We start from the raw sequence: 19,731 nt of genomic DNA on the forward strand, positions 1-19,731 counted from the left end.
CGGCACCTAATGTTTACATGTTTACTATTTATTTTAATATTTGGTTACTGTGTGCTTGATCACCCTTTCTATATTTGCCCAGTGCAGTTTCAGCTGCAACATTTGTATTTTTTTTTTTAAGAAGTTTGTATCCTAATTTACTTGAATTTAAATGCTGATACACTTTATTGCTGCTGTTGCACAATTTATGTTACAAATAAATAGTTCATTGCATGAATCTGCTTTATCTTGTTACATTTTGTCTTAGGAATGAACTGTGTAGTCATGCCTGATGCCATTGCCTTTAGTCTTTTCTGTTCCACATGTAGAGGTATGTAGCTTGTTAAGTCAACCATAATATCGGATCGGTATCGGGTATCGACCGATACGCAAAACCACGGCATCGGTATCGGTATCGAAACTGAAAAAGTCGGATCGGTGCATCTCTACATAGGACACACATCTCACTCACACTCATACACACACCCATTCATGAGGATCCTCTGCGCGCACACACACACCAACACAAAAGGATGACGCACAACATACGTATAAGACCACATAGATCCCACTAAGAACACCTTTTTGCTCGTCTTACTTGTCAGATTTATTCTTTATTTTACTTTTAGAAGCTATTTGTAATTCTTTTCCATTTATTTAGCCAATTTTAACTTCAGTGTTTCTTTATCTTACTTTATCCTTTTAACACAAATATCTCCTGTATATTTAAGCTAATTTCTCTTTAATTTTGGCAGCCAGGTTCCCACTTCATTACATGGAAACCTGATTTGATTTGGTTTTGGCCTAGTCATAACTGTCTTTGTTAATTTGTGCAGTCACGTGCCATGTGACCGTTTTCTCCGCAATTCCAGCATTCTATTGGAGGTTGCACAACTCCTCTTCCTCGGCCTCTAAAGCCTTCTCTGTTGTACATTGCTCATCAGATGCCTTCTTTAATTTCTTTAAGATTTCTTTTTGTTGTTTCGTTTATGGCACCTCTAAGTCCTAATAATTTGTTTGTTTCTAGTTGTCTCTCAAATTTGCAATTTTTTATCTGTTTATCTAAATTTGTATTTGATCAAGATCTGGTCTTTTAATTATTTTCCAATCTTTACATTTTAGTGTATCTCAGATATTATTTTTTCCTACCAGTTCCCCATTTTAATCAATTTGGTCCCAACTGTAAAACCATAGGGGTTTCTAAACTCGGGTGTTTCCAGTGGGATAACGAAAAGATCCTGTGGTGATTCTCACTTCTACCAGCGTTCTGGTGGAGAATCCTTGCCTATTGCGTCCACAGAACCACGTTATGTGTTCCCCACTGCTTTAATATGGAATACTATATCTAGTGATACGTATTCCCATTCACACTCTCAATCACACAGTTTTAGACGGACGTCTCCGTTCTGTACTTTTACTGTTACTGTTAGACGGAATTTACATTTTCAGCTTTTCTGTGGCTCCGCAACCTACTACTTGGACATCACTGTCCTACGCGGAATTTCAGTTATGCAGGGTCTGTGGACTTCCGTTGTCCTACTTACACACCTAGGTTTTTACAGGGCATGACGAGCCCTCGGCCGCACCACACTTTTTTACAAACAAAAACAAACTCACCCTCTGGTTCTCTTCACCTCTGCACCTCGGATTGCCTTCAACCTTCAGATCCCAGCTGACGGAGCAGACAGCCAGCCCTTAAAAAGGATTCTAGGACCCCACCTAGGGAGGTCCTGCCGCGCGCGGTCTTTCTGGATCTCCGCTGCCGCCCGCTGGAATCCTCAGGTGTATTGGCATCCGGCTCGAAGGACCAAAATGTTAGGTCTAAATACCATCAGGCATTAAACCACACGCTGGAAGGAAGAGGAGAAAAGAACCAGAACAGTTTTACTCGCGAGGAGAACGATAGAGATCAAACTCAGTTACAATCTCCATCAATTCTGAGTTCTCACTTCACGTGCTCCTCTATTTAATGTTTTGGTTGCCCTGGTTACAGAGGCATTGCTACACTAAAGGGAGGGGAGATAGTGTCTGTAGCAACGCTTATTAGCTAAGGAATGTAGTGTGGTGTGAATTAGCACTTCATTGTCGGCCCGTGACCCCCGCAGCCTTTGTCCTCGAGTGGGATCAGATAACTTGGATTGCCGCTTTCCTGTGGTTCCTGTGGAACAATGCAACTAAACCTTTGCTAACTTTATCTACTTGGTAAATTAACACACAATAATAATGAGTGACTTGTCCTAAACCCTTCAACACACATTAAGTAAATGGAAGGTAACTGGTGTGCAGTTCCTTAAACAAACATTGAGTAAATATGGGATAACTTGTATGCAACTACTTCAAACTGTATATAACACTTAACAAAGAAAAACAGTTCTGACCAACAACAATCTATGAACCAAACCTACAGTAAGATAAAAGGAATGAAGTTCTTTGAACCAAATAAGAACACTTCGCCTATGCAAATAAGCTCTGCTCATTGTTGGTGAAGGCCTCTTACAGGAACAAAAACACACAGATAACATAAGGACAGGAAAGAGACATATGGCTGACCGGGATCAAAAGACATCCCTGTCACTAAAGAGGAAGAATCTAAACAAAAGGAAAGTCATAAAATGTAAAGACAAGGCCTCCAGGTCTGGCAGGCCAAGGCTTCACTTAAATTATTCCAACAACAAGAAAGATTAATATAAATTGGCAGTGTTCTGCATACAGTATTTGAGTTTTGAAAGGGTTCATCCCTTCTTGGTGGTCACTGTTTACTGTTTATCGTTTTTGTTTCTATATGCAATGTTTGAAACATAAGTGTCTGTCAGGTGCATTGCTACAAGTTGTCTAACTTTAATAAATCAAACACCGATGGGACAATCCTGTACCTCTTTCTTTTCGACCAGAAATGTGTTGCGCTGGTCAGGGGGTACTTGGCTGAAAAAATATTTCAAACGGGGTACATCACTGAAAAAAGTTTGAGAACCACTGAGTTAATGTGTTCGAAAAGAGGAAAGGGACGTACGTGAATGTGGAAAAGGCGGCTCTGAATGTGAGAGAAGTTGAAGAGGAATAATAACACCCTTGAAAGCCAAAACTTGCCCCTCGTCGTGACTCGTGACTCGGAGCCGCAACACATACAGTGCCTTGCGAAAGTATTCGGCCCCCTTGAACTTTTCAACATTTCGCCACATTTCAGGCTTCAAACATAAAGATATAAAATTTTAATTTTTTGTCAAGAATCAACAACAAGTGGGACACAATTGTGAAGTGGAACGAAATTTATTGGATAATTTAAACTTTTTTAACAAACTGAAAAGTGGGGCGTGCAATATTATTCGGCCCCTTTACTTTCAATGCAGCAAACTCACTCCAGAAGTTCAGTGAGGATCTTTGAATGATCCAATGTTGTCCTAAATGACTGATGATGATAAATAGAATGCTCCTGTGTGTAATCAAGTCTCCGTATAAATGCACCTGCTCTTTGATAGTCTCAGGGTTCTGTTTAAAGCACAGAGAGAACCATGAAGACAAAGGAACACACCAGGCAGGTCCGAGATACTGTTGTGGAGAAGTTTAAAGCCGGATTTGGATACAAAAAGATTTCCCAAGCTTTAAACATCTCAAGGAGCACTGTGCAAGCAATTATATTGAAATGGAAGGAGTATCAGACCACTGCAAATCTACCAAGACCCGGGCGTCCCTCCAAACTTTCATCTCAAACAAGGAGAAGACTGATCAGAGATGCAGCCAAGAGGCCCATGATCACTCTGGATGAACTGCAGATAACTACAGCTGAGGTGGGAGAGTCTGTCCATAGGACAATAATCAGTCGTGCACTGCACAAATCTGGCCTTTATGGAAGAGTGGCAAGAAGAAAGCCATTTCTCAAAGATATCCATAAAAGGTTTCGTTTAAAGTTTGCCACAAGCCACCTGGGAGACACACCAAACATGTGGAAGAAGGTGCTCTGGTCAGATGAAACCAAAATCGAACTTTTTGGCCACAATGCAAAACGATATGTTTGGCGTAAAAGCAACACAGCTCATCACCCTGAACACACCATCCCCACTGTCAAACATGGTGGTGGCAGCATCATGGTTTGGGCCTGCTTTTCTTCAGCAGGGACAGGGAAGATGGCTAAAATTGATGGGAAGATGGATGGAGCCAAATACAGGACCATTCTGGAAGAAAACCTGTTGGAGTCTGCAAAAGACCTGAGACTGGGACGGAGATTTATCTTCCAACAGGACAATGATCCAAAACATAAAGCCAAATCTACAATGGAATGGTTCACAAATAGACGTATCCAGGTGTTAGAATGGCCAAGTCAAAGTCCAGACCTGAATCCAATCGAGAATCTGTGGAAAGAGCTGAAGACTGCTGTTCACAAACGCTCTCCATCCAACCTCACTGAGCTCGAGCTGTTTTGCAAGGAAGAATGGACAAGAATTCCAGTCTCTCGATGTGATTGATTGATTGATTGATTGATATCTTTATTTCGAACATCCAAAACAAAAAAAGAAAGAAAAACAAAAAAAAACAAAAAAAACAAAAACAAATAACACTAAAGTGCCACATAAGTCCATACAAAACAAACAAACAAAAAAAATAAACCAACAAATAGAAGTAAATACATTAAATAAATTAATTAATTAATAATAATAATACATAAATAAATAAAGAAAAAATAAAGAATGCTCGAAAAGGAGTAGGAGGAAGCATAGCTTTTTAGATTCCTACCCCTTTCTCACTTCATCCATTAAACCAACGATTCAACATACTATACTGTAATTCTACAATATAACACAAGTAGACAAACTTGCACACTTATTGTTCTGTTTCATTTTTACTTGTGTGTAGCCCTTTGGCACTCTTAACCTTTGTACCCGCTAAACAACATATTTTTATACATTTTTTTAAACTGGTGGATATTTGGACTTTGCTTCAGTTCCTCACTTAGATTGTTCCATAGTTTGACCCCGGTTATAGTTATACAGAAACTTTTTAAGGTTGTTCTTATGTTTAAGATTTTGAAGTTGTGATTCCCTCTTAACTTATAACCTCCCTCCCGATGCCTAAATAAGTTTTGGATATTATCTGGTAGTTGTTTTGCTTTTGCCCTATACATGATGATTGCTGTTTGATAAGATACTATGTCAGTGAATTTCAATAGTTTGGATTGTATGAAAAGTGGATTTGTGTGTTCCAAGTAGTTGACTTTATGAATAGTCCTTATTGCTCTTTTCTGCTGAATGATAAGTGGCTGTAGTGAAGTTTTATAAGTATTCCCCCAAACCTCAGCACAGTAATGCAAATAGGGCAAGACTAGAGAACAATAAAGTGTACGAAGTGAATGATAATCCAGTAATTCTTTTGCTTTGTATATGACTGCCATGCTTCTTGAAATTTTAGACTTTATGTTTTTGATGTGTGGCTTCCAACTAAGCCTGTCATCCATTATAACCCCAAGAAATTAGTTTTCCTGCACCCTTTCAATGTCATTTCCATCTATTTCTATTCGTATCTTTATATTCGCTTTGCCAAATACCATAAACTTGGTCTTACTTACATTTAATGATAATTTGTTCCAGTCGAACCACATTTTTATTTTTTTCATTTCCTCATTCAGCATTGATTCCACTTGTTGGATGTCATCACCTGAACAAAAAATATTTGTGTCATCTGCAAAGTTGACGAGTTTTAGTTCTTTAGAGACTTTGCACATGTCATTTATATACAAAATAAATAATTTAGGGCCTAAAACTGACCCTTGTGGAACACCACAAGCTATTTCCAGATATCCAGAACAGTGATTACCCAACTTTACATACTGTTGCCGTTCTCGCAGATAATCCTTTATCCAGTCTAATACTAATCCCCTTATCCCATATTTTTCTAATTTATTGAATAGTATATTATGATTAATTGTGTCAAAAGCTTTTTTGAGGTCAATGAAAACTCCTACTGCATGTTGTTTGTTGTCTATTGCATCTGTGATTTCCTCGATTGATTCCATTAATGCCTGTGCTGTTGATCTGTTTACTCTAAAACCATATTGGTTCTCTGCAAATAATTTATGTTTTTCCAAAAATCCATCCATTCTACTGTTAAAAAGCTTTTCCAATATTTTTGAGAGTTGTGGCAGTATTGAGATAGGTCTGTAGTTAGTAAAGTTGTGTTTGCTCCCAGTTTTATAAAGAGGAATGACCTTAGCAATTTTCATCTTCTTTGGGAATGTACCAGTTAAAAATGACAAGTTACAGATGTACACAAGTGGCTTTGAAATCCCCTCAATGATTTGCTTAACTAACATCATATCAATCCCATTGCAGTCGGTAGATGTTTTATTTTTACATTGTTGCACAATGTTAATGATTTCATTTTCATCAACTGCCTTCAAAAACATTGAGTGAGGATTCCTTTCTATTAATTTATCTCTGTTGCCTACATCTGGCGCTGGAATCGGTATGTTTTTTGCTATTTGAGGCCCAACATTTACAAAGAACTGATTAAAACTGTTTGCCACTTCTTCCATATTATAATTTTCAGTATCATTTATAACAAAATATTTAGGTAATTTATGTTGTTCGGTACCTTCTCTAATAATGTGGTTTAGGAGAGTCCATATCCCCTTAATATTATTTTTGTTATCCTCTAATTTATTCTTATAATATTCTTTCTTACTTAATCTTATAATATTAGTTAATTTATTCTTATATCTCTTATATTTATCTTCAGCGTCTTCTGTTCTCTGTTTTATGAAGTTCCTATAGAGTAAATTCTTCTTTTTACAGGCATTTCTTAAGCCTTTCGTCAACCATGGACTGTCCTTATATTTAGTTTTTTTATTATATTCCTTGATTGGACAATGCTTATTATATAATGAAGTGAATATAGTCATCAATTTATGGTATGCATTATTTACATCTTTTTCTTCATATATTGCATCCCAGTTCTGTTGCATTAATTCATGTTTTAGAGTAGCAATTGTCTCATCTGTCCTAATTCTTCTTTGTTGTTTATACACCCCAATTTCAGATTTGAAATTATTGTCATATACTGTAAACACTGGAAGGTGGTCAGTAATATCAGTAATTAATAACCCGCTTGTTGTCCTGTTTTCTATTATATTGGTGAATATGTTATCTATCAGAGTAGCACTCTGTGATGTTACTCTCGTGGGTCTAGTGATTGTAGGAAAGAGACTCAGGCTATGCATTAAATTTAAAAAATCATCAATATTTTGTTGCTTATTTGGGTTTAATAGATCAATGTTATAATCCCCGCAAATAAAAATATTTTTATTGCCTTTTTGTATAATCACACTTTCTATCCATTCTGTGAATGTATCAATGCTAGAACCAGGAGCTCTATAGACACAACTTATAATAATGTCTTTTTTCTTTTCAACACAAATCTGTATCGTGAGACATTCAAGAAGATTGTCCACCACCTGTGTCATAGCCTCTACAATCTTGAATTTCATATTCAAATCAACATAGATTGCAACACCACCCCCCGCTTTGCTCTGTCTGTTGTTGCATATGAATTCATAGCCTTCCATCTCAAAGTGCATTCCCTTCTCAGTCGTAATCCAGGTCTCAGAAATAGTTATTATATTAAATGATTGTTTGAATGTGTTTAAGTAATCCCGAATGCTACTAAAAAAATTTTTGATGTGCAAAACTGATAGAGACATACCCCAAGCGACTTGCAGCTGTAATTGCAGCAAAAGGTGGCGCTACAAAGTATTAGCGCAAGGGGGCCGAATAATATTGCACGCCCCACTTTTCAGTTTTTTATTTGTTAAAAAAGTTTAAATTATCCAATAAATTTCGTTCCACTTCACGATTGTGTCCCACTTGTTGATTCTTGACAAAAAATTAAAATTTTATATCTTTATGTTTGAAGCCTGAAATGTGGCGAAATGTTGAAAAGTTCAAGGGGGCCGAATACTTTCGCAAGGCACTGTACGTGTGCGCTTGTGTAACGGCCACATAAATATGCTACGCGAAGACAGTGGGAGAGAGTTGCCACGTTTGACCCTTCACGTCTGCCTTTTGTAGAGAGAACACTTGCGCAACCTAGTGGCTCAGTTGATGAACAAAACATGTTGGTGGAAAACATGATGGCCATCTGGAGCAATCAACACTTAATGGCACGACTTCGCTAAGTCTAGTGGTCGTCGACACACACTGCGAGCTCACAACACCGTGCACTTGCTTGTCAATCGCAAGCAATTTGTCGTCACTGAAGAGGCTGAATGCGCTCGAGTCTTTACCTTGCCAGACGCGCCGCTTGTCCACATGAGATGCATCTCCAAAACGTCTCCTTAATCCATCCCAAAGGCTGCTTGTCGTTTGATTTGCCATTGAAAACAAACTTGATAACAATTCCAACATGTTCCATCTGTTCTAGTGGCTGATTCCAAAACGTTTCAGAGGGATCGTCCGTCCGTCTGTGCGTGCGTGCGTCCGTGCTTGCGCGCGGTCAGCAACAAGTAGGATCTTTATGGAGAGAGAATGAAGCAAATGTTTTGTACTTGAAAAAACAAAACTCGTACTTGAAAAAAAATAAAACTGGAAACTGAAAATAAACGAGTTGGGGTTGAAACTTGAACAAGAAACAAATGTATTCAAAATAAAAATACTTGTGTGAAATGTTTTTACGAGTTGAAAATAGTTTTGCTTCGCTTTGGTAATTTTTTGGAATTAAAAAAAAGACCTGATCCTGAAAAAAAGAGATGTGAATCTGAAAATATAAAATATGCAACTGAAGAAAAATACCTCAAAACTTGAAAAATAAATTAAGGTGAAACCTGAAAATAGTTTATTCAAAAAAATTACCTAAGCGAAGCAAAACTATTTTCAACTCAACAAGTATTTCTATTTTGAATACATTGCTTTATTTTTCAAGTTTTAAGCTCAGCACGTTTATTTTCAGATTCAAGTTTTTTTTTCAAGGACGAGTTTTGTTTTTCAACTTCATAATTTTTTACCCCAATCTACCGCCATAGACCTTCTGCGTGCCCCCTCTGAGAGTTTGGAAAACACTTACGTTGATGAGCAGCTGATTCCACTTGAATGTCAATCGTAAATCGTACGTCCTTCCGGTGAGGGCGGGTATCGAGAAGACAAATGCTCACGGAGAGCGATTTTACAGAATAATGATAGACCTTTGAAGTGTTAAATGTAGGCTTTCAGTAGTTCAATGAAGAGGCAAAAGAGACTCACTACAATATTTCCTGATTCGATGATACAATTCTGCTTAGTATAGCGTAATGCAAAGTGTAAGAATTTACTTCAATTGACAATAACAAATGTTGCAACTTCATCAAAATTCTGCCAACACTCAATAAAAACATCCATTCTCTGGAACAATAAAGCCTTTATTTGTTTTTTTTTGTCTTTCCACAGTTCAAGTTTGTCAGTCCCACCAAAGAGGTGGGCAAAAGAGAGTGAAGGAGGAAGAGGTAGAGCAAGTGTTCCATTCTCATTATGATCCGTGTAAAAAACAAAAGTCGCTTTGACGCATCAAGGACTGCATGATTGTTTTCTGAAAAGGGAAAAAATAAACAGCAGCTCGTTTGCGGTGTTGCTCGCTTTCTCTGATTCTCATCAGCACTCTGGACTTTCTTTTGACAGAGGTGGGCCCGACAGCGTGAAACAGCCCACGAACACTTGCGGGCGAGGGGGTAGAGACCACACGCTCCCGATGCCCGACTTGACTCTCGAGCAAATTAAGAGCGCAGAAACCCGAGCGGCGGGTCCAAAAGCGGCCGACCACTCGGCCGTGCTGTGCGTCACACTGCATTCAAACAAACTACGACCAAAAAAGTTTTGTCACTCAGCTGCACCATCAGTGTTACTGACGGTGTCACATTTAAAAAAACAAACTCATAGACGAGACAGTCTTTACATCTTTAACATATAAATTATACCCCCTTACAAACTGAGGGCACGTGCGAGGCATAAGAAGGTGTCCGAAAGAAGAAAAGCAAACGTCGCTGTGTGACAACAAAGAAACAAGACTTCAGTCCCGCTTCTTTGTCACACTTGGCCAGTGCCTCATATGCAAAGACTCCAGAAATGGGGAAGAATAAGGAAAAAGGGATTTTTTTCCTTTAAATGCAATCCAAAATCAGAATGCGGGTCATAAAAAGAAACCAACAACGGCACGCACACACACAATTTGCTGGCAGACAGGAGCAGTTGTGAGCTCGATTACGTGGACAGAGAAGACTGGGTGGTATCCATGGCAACAGGGCGGGCTGGGAGACGCCGACTCGCTCGTCGGCGTTACCTTTGGCGTGCCGTGATGATGTACAGTATGAAGAGACCCCCATAATGTCAAAATAGCTTCCGATGAAAGGTTGCAATTATTAAATATTGAGTCAAAGAAAAACGTGTGCTTCTCTGAAGGGGGTGTACGTGCAAACGGAAACAAAAAAGTTCATATTTGTTTGAGTCAAACCTCTCCAGTTGCTTTGGGGAGCGCTCTCCTGCTCCAGTGCTGCCATCAGTCGTGCGACTGCGTGAGAGTCTGTCATTCCAGTGGCGGCGGGGCAGCGGCAGGGGTTACTCTCTTTATTTTGAATTTGACTCTTTTTTTAAAAACAAACAAACAAACACAAAAAAAGAAGGCGGGACATCGGAGCGTCGACGGAGGGGTGGTGCCAACTCGAGGACAGGAGGCTCCCCGCCATCTATCAGTCGTCCAGGATGACCTTGACGAAACTGGCCACGTCTGTGTCTTTGGAGTCATGCAAGGTGAAAAATTGATGTTTCTGCATCGGAAGGAAGAACAAGATGACATGTAGTGAAATCATACTCCCTCCCTCCATTGCAGCGCTTGCCAAACTTTTACATCTATTGCTGCATTTGCACCTACGCACAATTTCAGACTTCAATGAACAGCATGTTTTTGAAATGTTTGAGGACATGTGGCAAAGTAACTTGAAATATAATTGAACCTTGAGTTTGCGTTAAATAAATGTATAGATTGTTTTGTCATCATGAAGTGGGGCAAAAAGTGTTGACTTTCCAAATGTGTGGATGAAAACGAGCGAAAGGACACGTGGAGTTGCTTTTGACGAGTCACCTTCACTAGAAACGATTCAAATCATTCCGAAAAACATACTCACCATTAATTCTGTATAGGCTGGTCTCTTATTGGGCTCCTTCCCTAAGCTGTAAAGAGAGACGAGAGGGCTGATGTGCATAACGTGACAAACGCCCCCCCTGGTGGACAAAAAGTGTACGCCCCCCCACACATCTTTTAGCAAAGACCTTTTTTTTTTATCTCTCTGAATAATGCCTTATAATATTTAAGCACATAGGTGACAATGGTGGCCAGTGTGAGTCTCACCACTTAGAGATGAAGTCTACAAAGTCAGGCGAGAAGCGGTCGGCAGGCAGTTGGGGAGAGGGCTCGTCCACCACCTGCTTGAGCTGCTGGAAGGGCGTGCCCCACGATTCATACGGGAACTTGAGGATGGCCAACTCGATCTGTACAGCACGGATAGAAAAAGTTGACAACCCCCCGTTCAAATGCCAGACCGACACCATTTCCAAACTTTCATGTGGCCTTGTGCATTGTGGAAGTAAAAAAACAATCATGAATTTATGTGTGCGGATGGATGGATGGATGCCGCTTGCCATTGGCAGCGGCCTCACCATTGTGATACCAAGACTCCAAATGTCCGACTTGACGCTGTAGCCTTTCTGGTTGAGGTCCGGGTTGATGCGCTCGGGCTGAAAAACAAAGCGAGCAATTCTTCATCCAACACGCACGCGCGTGCTGCCCGGACTCGGCCAAGTGTGGGAGCGGAGTCAGGCGGCGACTCACCGCCATGTAGGGCTTGCAGCCGGCGTCCATGGTCTTGGCCACTGAGTCCACCAGGTGGCCGCTGATGCCAAAGTCGCACATTTTCACTTGGCCCAGAGTGTTGATGAGAACATTGGAGGGCTTCACATCTGGACAGCCAGAGACATTTGGCAAAGGGTGTTACTCCAGAGTCAGTGGCCAAAATTGTAGCGCCCTCTTTTCTGTGCTTACCTCTGTGGATGACTGACAGGTTGCTGTGCAGGTGCTCCAAAGCCTTCACAATCTGGGGGGGGACAATCACGCGTCAGCCCGTGTGACGCAAAGCGTCGAGTGACGACGCGTCAAAGAAAAACTCTGTTCTTTTGTCTTGATGTGTGGCCCTTGTTTGAGCCCACCCTTCCAGGGTCTCCGATTGGACAATTTTAGCGATCAAATTCCACGTTAAGATGTCACCTGGACCACTATTCAAAGCGGTTGGCTTGTTTCCAGATGTATCGAATTTGAGGAGGCGATAACTGTATCTGCCATTTGCCGATTGGAGGTTGTCCGACCTCTGCCAACATTGTCATTTGGAAGACAAAATCCTGCCGAGCGGATTTCCAATGGAGGCCCGACGCGCCGCCGTCTACCGCTAAGCTATACAAACGTCAAGGCGTGATTACAGTAAGTACTAGCATGAAAGTCACAAATCAGAAGCAAACAAAAAAATAAGCGGCAAGCGCGGGGGGGGGGGGGGGGGGGGAGCACTCGCGACACGAATCGATGAAGCGGCACGTGTTGTGACTCTCGCCGTTGCCCTCGCCGAGCTTGCTTAACGGCCGCTGCAAACGACACACCGTTACGTACAGCGACGGCGATCTTGCCCAGGATATCCTCGGGTATGGTCTTGCCTTTCTCGATGACCTTCTTGTAGAACTTATCCAGGGAGGTGTCCATCAGCTCCATGCAGATCCAAACGTCGCCCTGAGAAGATAAAGCCGGGCGGGCGGTTAAAGGCCAGCTGACCAAGGCGAGCCCCGCGCCAAGTCAGCGACCTCTCTGAAGAGGGCGCCGTAGAAGGTGACGGTGTAGAAGCAGTCCACCGTCCTCATGGAGATGTCCAGGTCCATCAGGAGACGCTTCTGCTCTAGCGTGTTGACGGTGGCTCGGATCCTCTGCGGAGGAAAGGCGGCGGTGACGAGTCGGGTCGGCGCGCCAGTCAGACCGGAGCACCGGACCGGAGCGCCGGACCGGAGCACGGTCTACCTTGACGGCCATGATCACGCCGCTGGGCACGTGCCTCATCTCGTAGACCACGCCGTAGGCACCCCGGCCTAGCTCGGCAATCTGCTCCAGGTCGTCTGCCTTCACCACAAAGTTCTGGGCGCCCACCACGTCACGTGTGAACAAAGGTTGGTGGCGGCGCAGCCGGGCGGACCCTTACCTGGTCTCCGATGGTGACGCACGCCTTGGAGTCGAGATCTCGCGGAGGCCTGCAAGGTGGAATCCCATGTCAATGCAAGCAAAAGAGCGGCGCGCACTCGTGGCGCCCAAAAGCGAGGGCCTCCTTCCTCGCTTTTGGCCGCAAACTCATTTCAGAAGCATTGGCTCGAAGTTGTACTCGGGACAAGTAAAATGAGGGTGTTGAGAATGACGTTTGCAAATTCTGGATCAGTCTGGGCGCATAAATGAAGATGTGGTGATGGACGGAAATGTTCCTACGCTGCAACGGCTGGCGGCGGCTGCGCAAAGACTTCTTTGGCCAGCTTCAGCCCAGGGTTCTTCTTCTTCCCTGAGAAACGAAACAAGCCGTTACTTGCGCCTGGTCGAAAAGAAAACAAAAAAGAAAACCCTTTGGGCGACTGACCCGGCAAGCACGTTATCACACTGTAGTTGGAGCGGGGACATTTTGTACACGAGCTTTAACGACATTCTTGTGTTGTGGAAACCAAAGCCAACCAAACAAACATAAAGGGCTACTCTGATTTGGTGACAGAAATTCCAGCAGGGATGTCTTATCCAAGAGGGGATTAAGGTGAGCAACAAGCAACAGGAGAAGGGCCGACTGATGACGAAGCAACCCAAATGGGGGGAGGGAGGGGGGAGGTCATCCTGGAAAGAGAAAGCAACCCATCTTCCTCATGATGCGTCTTTACTTCATGGGGGAATTGAGCAAGATTTTAGCGGCCCCATGTGGTCAACTCAACTGCAGCAAATTTCTTTCTGCAGCCTCTGACAAGAGTTCATTCAGAAAGGCGATCTGCCCCTCCCCCCAACACCCCAGCTGGGACTTCCCTTCAGCAGCAGAGTGCACAAGACTGCACCGCAGAGTTCCATGGCTCTTTGCAACAGCTTTGGTCTCCCTCTTGACCTGCCCCCGGAACATGACTTTTAATTTCTCCAACACACTTCTTTTGCACCAGAGAACTTATCCGCTCGCATTTGCCAGTAAAAAATGAAAAGGCAGCGGGGCGCTTCAGACTTTCGACTGGCTCTTGCTGCCACTTGGCGAGTCAGTCAAACCCCGCCGTGGTCCTATCAAGTCGGAGCGGGGGGTGGGGGGTTGATTGCAAGTATTTCCGAGATTCTGCAGCCAAACTCTAGGCAGATTTGAGTCCTGAGTCAAAAATAGAGCGGCCCCATCCTCGCGGAGTGCACTGATAAAAATAGACTGGGCTTCCTCTGTGCGGGTTGAAGTAAGAGCGCCAAACGGCTTGCAGTGACCTGACAAACATGCCGGCGTTCGTTGAGCTCGAATGAAAACAAACAAACGTGCATACCAAAGTTTCTATTTTGGGGTCCTTTCAAATGCCGCTGTAAAAATGCGGTGACAATGCATCCAGCATCAAAGCATGATCAAAGCCTGTGCTCGCGCGCCGCAACTTCGACAGTTATTTGGGGAACAGATTTGGCAGGCGACACCATTTTTTTCTCTGCAAAATCTATCGTGCAAGTGTGCCTAATATTTGGATCCCACTCGTGCTTCCTGCCATGATGAAACTAACATGACAGCGTGTGAGTACGGTGCGACACAGTCGCGAGGGTAGTTTTTGAGGGGGGCTATGTTGTCATTGCGCACACTGCGTTGCCAATAGGTCGGCGCCAGATCGGAGGTTTTACAGGCATTGCCTTTGATGTTTGTAAAACACCATGACAAGAAACGTCCACTCGTCTGTCCGGAACATTAGTTGGTGTTGCATAACTTTACCCGTGTGCATGCACGCCGCAGTCCAGGTGAATTGTTTCAAATGTAATCCGATGTAGTTTTTTTTTTTTTTTTTGGGTGTGTGTGTATGGGGGGGGGGGGTGCATTGCTAGGCGTTGCCAATAAGCCGGCGCCAGATCGGAGGTTTTACAGGCATTGCATTTGATGTTTGTAAAACACCATAACAAGAAACGTCCGCCCGTCTGTCCGGAACATAAGTTAACTTTACCCGTGTGCATGCACGCCGCAGTCCAGGTGAATTGTTTCAAATGTAATCCGATTCTGTGTAAGACATTTCTTTTCAAAGGTAACGCAACATGCACTACAGTTTAAAGTAAACAGTTTTGTGAGCATCAGCACTTGATTGCGTTTTTTGATTGCATTTTGGGGTTCATGCGTGTTTATTGTGCTGTGGAGTATGAAATCCAAAGAGCCCCCCCTCCGAAGCGACGCGAACGTAAAGGAGCCGCATGAAACCCGGCAGGAGCCGCATGAAGCCCGGCAAAGAGCCGCATGCGGCTCGCGAGCCGCGGGTTGGCCACTACTGTAGTAGGAGGTACATTTGGGGCTTAGACATTTGCTATAAGTAATTACAAACAGCTTGGGAGGGGCAAGCACTATTCGGTGAGGAGCGACTGCAATCATCATCATCATCATCTTTGCAGCCAACCTGTGCAGCAGCGAGTTGCTTGCGTCCAGTAGACTGTCAACAAAAGAGCTGCGGCCCAAGTCAAAACATGCCTCGGTAGGCCAAAGGGAACCACACTATGTGTACTCCCCCACCATGGTAACGCGAGAATGATTGTGTAACAGAACAAGCGATGAACTTGTAATGTAAATTGACATCGTCATACCGAGTGTGCGCGCACGCGCGTGTATTTGTGTGCGTGTGACGCAGAGGAAGCACCTTTACTTGATTTTTCTTATGTCCTTGTTTTCCCACAGGGTTGGGCACAACAACATGTCGCATTGCTTTTTCCCCCTAAAGAGAAAATTAGAGTAAAAATATACGAGGGCGAGGCTAAACGTGTTTTGATGTACCGGAGCTATCAATCACAACCAATGAGTCATACGTCACGACGACAAAAATACGAACACCTGCAGTCGCCATTGTATCTTTTTTTTTTTACAATCTAATCACTCCTACGGATTGATTTTAAGTTCAAATGTTTATCTTTTTTCACTCTGGAAAATTACGTTAACTTTGAAGACAATGGAGACGCGAGTAGCGAACCTAGCCACAACGCTAGCTGCAAATGTTATGTAGCATGTCAACAGCGGGATGCTAGTTTGCGAACACGCACTCTTTGCACAATAGTCAACGAGGCGTGCTGACTGACTAGCTCCTTGCATTTCCCCCCTCTTGCACCGTGCACAGCTTTCCACCTGGCGTGCTTATATTTCTTAAAGGGTGGCTAGCTTACAAAGACGACTTACGCAGACACATATGCAATATATGCATTCCTCAGGGAAAAAGTAGCATGTGAGTGTTGTAGGGAGGGTAAAAAAAAACCACATACCTCCTTTGGACAGAGACATTTCCCCTTTGCTTTGATGAGGGGGAAGGGAAGCACAAAGACTTTTTGCCTTTTTCTACTCCCTCCCTCGCCGCATCGAACTCGTACGCCCGCTCAGGATCGCAGGCTGCTCGTGCAGGGGAAAAAAATAGCAGCAACGATGAGCAAAAAATGAAATAAAAATGTCCGTCTGTGCGCGCCCCGATCGTCCCCGGCTGCTAAAGCAAACGTTCGCCGGGCGATTACCAGGCAGATGCACGCTTTGTCTTGGGAGCGCGGGCTATACACTTCGAGTAAGTTTGCTTTAAAAAAAAAAAAAAAAAAAGCACTTTTAGGGTGGCCAAAGTCTGACAGCTGAGGGGGGCAGCAGCGTGATGACGTACTTCCTGCTACGCCGCTAAGCACCTTGGGTGTTATAGTCTTTTTATAAAAGCCATAGAGCGCCCTCTTTACGTTCTTTTATTTGTTTTAAGGATAAGATTTTCACAAAACACAACCTGCAATGCTAAATACGCATTCCCAATGAAAAAATTGACGACTCAAAGGCAGCTTGGTTGTTTTGCTATGTTGGAGAAAGACAGACAAAAAACTTTGATTCAGTTGTCGTGAATATAATATAATATATATATATATATATATAATTTTTTTTTTTAGTGGGTAGATCTTTGTGACTTGGTCATTTCAAAAGTAGCTCGCGAGCTGAAAAGGTTTGGGCACCCCTGAGCTAGAACGTTTTGTATCTATGTGAGCAGCTGCTCCAATTTGTTGAGTTTCTTTTGCAATAGACTCCTCCAACGCAAAGTGCCACAACCTCCACCTAGTGAAAAGAGAAACTGACAGAGGATTAACTTTGAGTGGAGAACAACGCAGATTCATTTGTTCAAGACTGGGTATAAAGTGGCCTCTTTGGCGAGGGAAGTCGGCCTTGATGGTTGTTGGGTGGGCACAAAGCCAGGAGGCAAATGGGCCAGCCTGTCTCGTGGGTGGTATCGTCGTTTGCCTCCAGGTTGCGCGGCAACTGCAGCCTTGCCCCACGACCCGCCGACAATGTCAGGACCAAGACCTTTTGGCAGCGCCGCTGGTGCTGGCCTCCTGCTGCCGGCCTCCTGCTGCCGCTGTTTCTTCAGCTGGCGATAGGCCAGCACCGCCCGCCGCCTTTCCTCCTCCATCATCCTCCGGCGGGCCATAGACGACTCGGACGTAGGCGTGGCTGTGTGGCCGAGGAGCGAGTTGAGGAGGAGCTCCTTAGCTGTCTTCCAGAAGCCAGACCTGAGGCGTTAGGACTTGATGTGCAACACGCCAATGTCGATCGGAGGAGTTTGTTTTACCCCAGGCTTGATGAGCGCTTTCTTGGGTTTGCTGGTTAGTGAAGGCGGCTCTGTTGAAACCTCGCCAAAAGCAATGTCATCTGAGGAGGGGGAAACAAAGCAAACGTTTACTGGCTCACTTTTGTCTCACTCATGTAAGAAAGAAATACATTTTTGTCCCCATACTTTAAAAGATGTTTTTATAAAAAGTCTCTGATATTTTCTGTCAAAACAAACAACGGGATTGAAGAAAAAAAAAAAAGACATCATGCTTGAAATCACTCAAAATTGAGGCCAGCGGTACATCTTTCTCATGCAAATGCAGAGCATGCCTTTCGTTAGCATGACAACTGACTGATGCTGGCTTGGCACATTATCTTGGCACCTATCTTACTTTACGTAGAGACTTACTGGTGGCCACTCCAGAAAGTTACGTTAAAAAGTCACACGGCCTTTTCTATCTTTGTAGAAAACATCATTGGGTTGAGGTAACAGACAGATATCAGGAAGAGATAAGCACTAATCAGGCCCGAAACAAAAGAAAAAAATACTAAATTGCCCTTAAGTTGCAATTTACCTTGGAACATTTCCTTTTCCATCCGGACCTCCTGTCGCTCCAACTTTTTCCGCTGTCGTTTCTGTAATTTCAGTTTGTCGTACCTATGGCAACAAGTGACGCGCAACAAACATCAAAGTGCCTTCTATGCGTTCTAGCCTCCAAAAATATATTTGCGAGCAGATTCGTTTTGCATGAGTGACTGGTGATCTTGCCCGCGTGCGAGGGTATTATAGTAGCTTCATTGCGCCATGTATTTTTTTACTTTACTTTTGTGGCTACTGAAATTGTAAGTCAAGGTAGCAGTGCCACTGTTCGAAAATGCTTACGCTTTCATTTTGTCTGACTTTCCACCGTTGGCAGGCTTCTCCTGTTTGTCTTCATTTAGCTCGGGTTTCCTCTCCACCTGATTGTTGGTGAGGAAGAGGACGTGCTTTGACTCCATCTCCATGCGTTGATTGAACTGAAGCTCACTTTCCCGCTTCCCTTGCTTGAAACGTGGGATGGCAATGTCGCCGACCGTGGACTTCTCTGGTTTCCTATGAAGAACGAAAACTGGGGTGGAGAATTGAGAGAGCGAAAATGACACATTATCACACGCATGGAACTTTGAAACGGGTAACGTTTTGTTTGCTCACCGTCTCGTAATTTTTTTGCTGTCAAAGAGCTATTTTCCATCCTCTCCTTGCTCTTCAAGAGCTCCTGCAGCTTGAAGGGGATGTGCTCAAGGTGGTCCCCTTGGTTGGCGTCTCTTTTAGCTTCACCATCCCGTTTCTTCGCACTGAAATGTTGAAAGACTGGTTTCAATTGAAAAATGGAGTACGCCTTGTCATTAAATAACGAGGCTTATCTAGGTCTTCATGACGAACGTTTATCGCAAAATTCAACCATAATCGCAATGTTAAATGGGTAGGTAGTAGCATGCTAGCCACTGAGGCTAACGGTCGCCTTCAGTCAAATGTAGCGACTTACATTACCTCGGCTGCTTTGCTGTTTTGTCAGCCACCTCCCCACAGTTGTTACTATTGCGCTTCTTACGCTTCCCCATGTCGATGCACGTCGGTATTAATTTAAAAGCACATCTGAAATTAACCTAACCACTATTCTCATGTGGAGGCAGTTTCCGTAGCGTTTACCCTTTGAACTATGACGTCAGAGGAGCGAGCGATAGGAATTTTAATTTTTTTCTTCTTTCGGGGTCTCGTCACGTCGAAAAGGTACTGACTTACAAAATGACAGATTTATTCCAAATTATACAAAAGAATATTGAATTATTTAATCCCTCCCAAAGAAATACCGACAGCCACTAGACAGCAAAGTAGTTTGAAATACACTAATCCCTCGCTACATCGCGGTTCGTTTATCGGGGCTTCA

General features: G+C 43.3%; 2 protein-coding genes across 4 annotated transcripts; both read right to left on the reverse strand.

Annotated features, from left to right (window-relative positions):
• Positions 1–9,339: 9,339 nt before the first annotated feature.
• On the reverse strand, positions 9,340–16,867 carry map2k6 (mitogen-activated protein kinase kinase 6). Of its 2 annotated transcripts, XM_037257267.1 has the most exons (13): positions 16,741–16,867; positions 16,498–16,621; positions 13,495–13,564; positions 13,217–13,265; positions 13,039–13,152; positions 12,828–12,947; positions 12,640–12,756; positions 12,025–12,076; positions 11,815–11,942; positions 11,643–11,720; positions 11,335–11,474; positions 11,111–11,156; positions 9,340–10,753 (listed from the first exon to the last, which is right to left on the reverse strand). In XM_037257267.1, the coding sequence occupies exons 2-13, from the start codon at positions 16,514–16,516 to the stop codon at positions 10,676–10,678; spliced, it is 1,011 nt and encodes a 336-aa protein (XP_037113162.1). In that variant the 5' UTR covers positions 16,517–16,621; positions 16,741–16,867; the 3' UTR covers positions 9,340–10,675. The 2 variants fall into 2 exon arrangements, with proteins under 2 accessions (XP_037113162.1, XP_037113161.1); XM_037257266.1 differs by having other exon boundaries at positions 16,498–16,855.
• Positions 16,868–17,338: 471 nt separating this feature from the next.
• On the reverse strand, positions 17,339–19,524 carry ccdc137 (coiled-coil domain containing 137). Of its 2 annotated transcripts, none has more exons than XM_037257272.1 (6): positions 19,335–19,524; positions 18,996–19,138; positions 18,687–18,912; positions 18,379–18,461; positions 17,823–17,902; positions 17,339–17,747 (listed from the first exon to the last, which is right to left on the reverse strand). In XM_037257272.1, exons 1-6 carry the CDS (start codon positions 19,403–19,405, stop codon positions 17,367–17,369), a joined length of 984 nt encoding a protein of 327 aa, XP_037113167.1. In that variant the 5' UTR covers positions 19,406–19,524; the 3' UTR covers positions 17,339–17,366. The 2 variants fall into 2 exon arrangements, with proteins under 2 accessions (XP_037113167.1, XP_037113168.1); XM_037257273.1 differs by having other exon boundaries at positions 19,330–19,476.
• Between the last annotated feature and the right edge of the window lie 207 nt (positions 19,525–19,731).

The sequence above is a fragment of the Syngnathus acus genome, chromosome 8, assembly GCF_901709675.1.
Source record: "Syngnathus acus chromosome 8, fSynAcu1.2, whole genome shotgun sequence".
Lineage (NCBI taxonomy): Eukaryota > Metazoa > Chordata > Actinopteri > Syngnathiformes > Syngnathidae > Syngnathus > Syngnathus acus.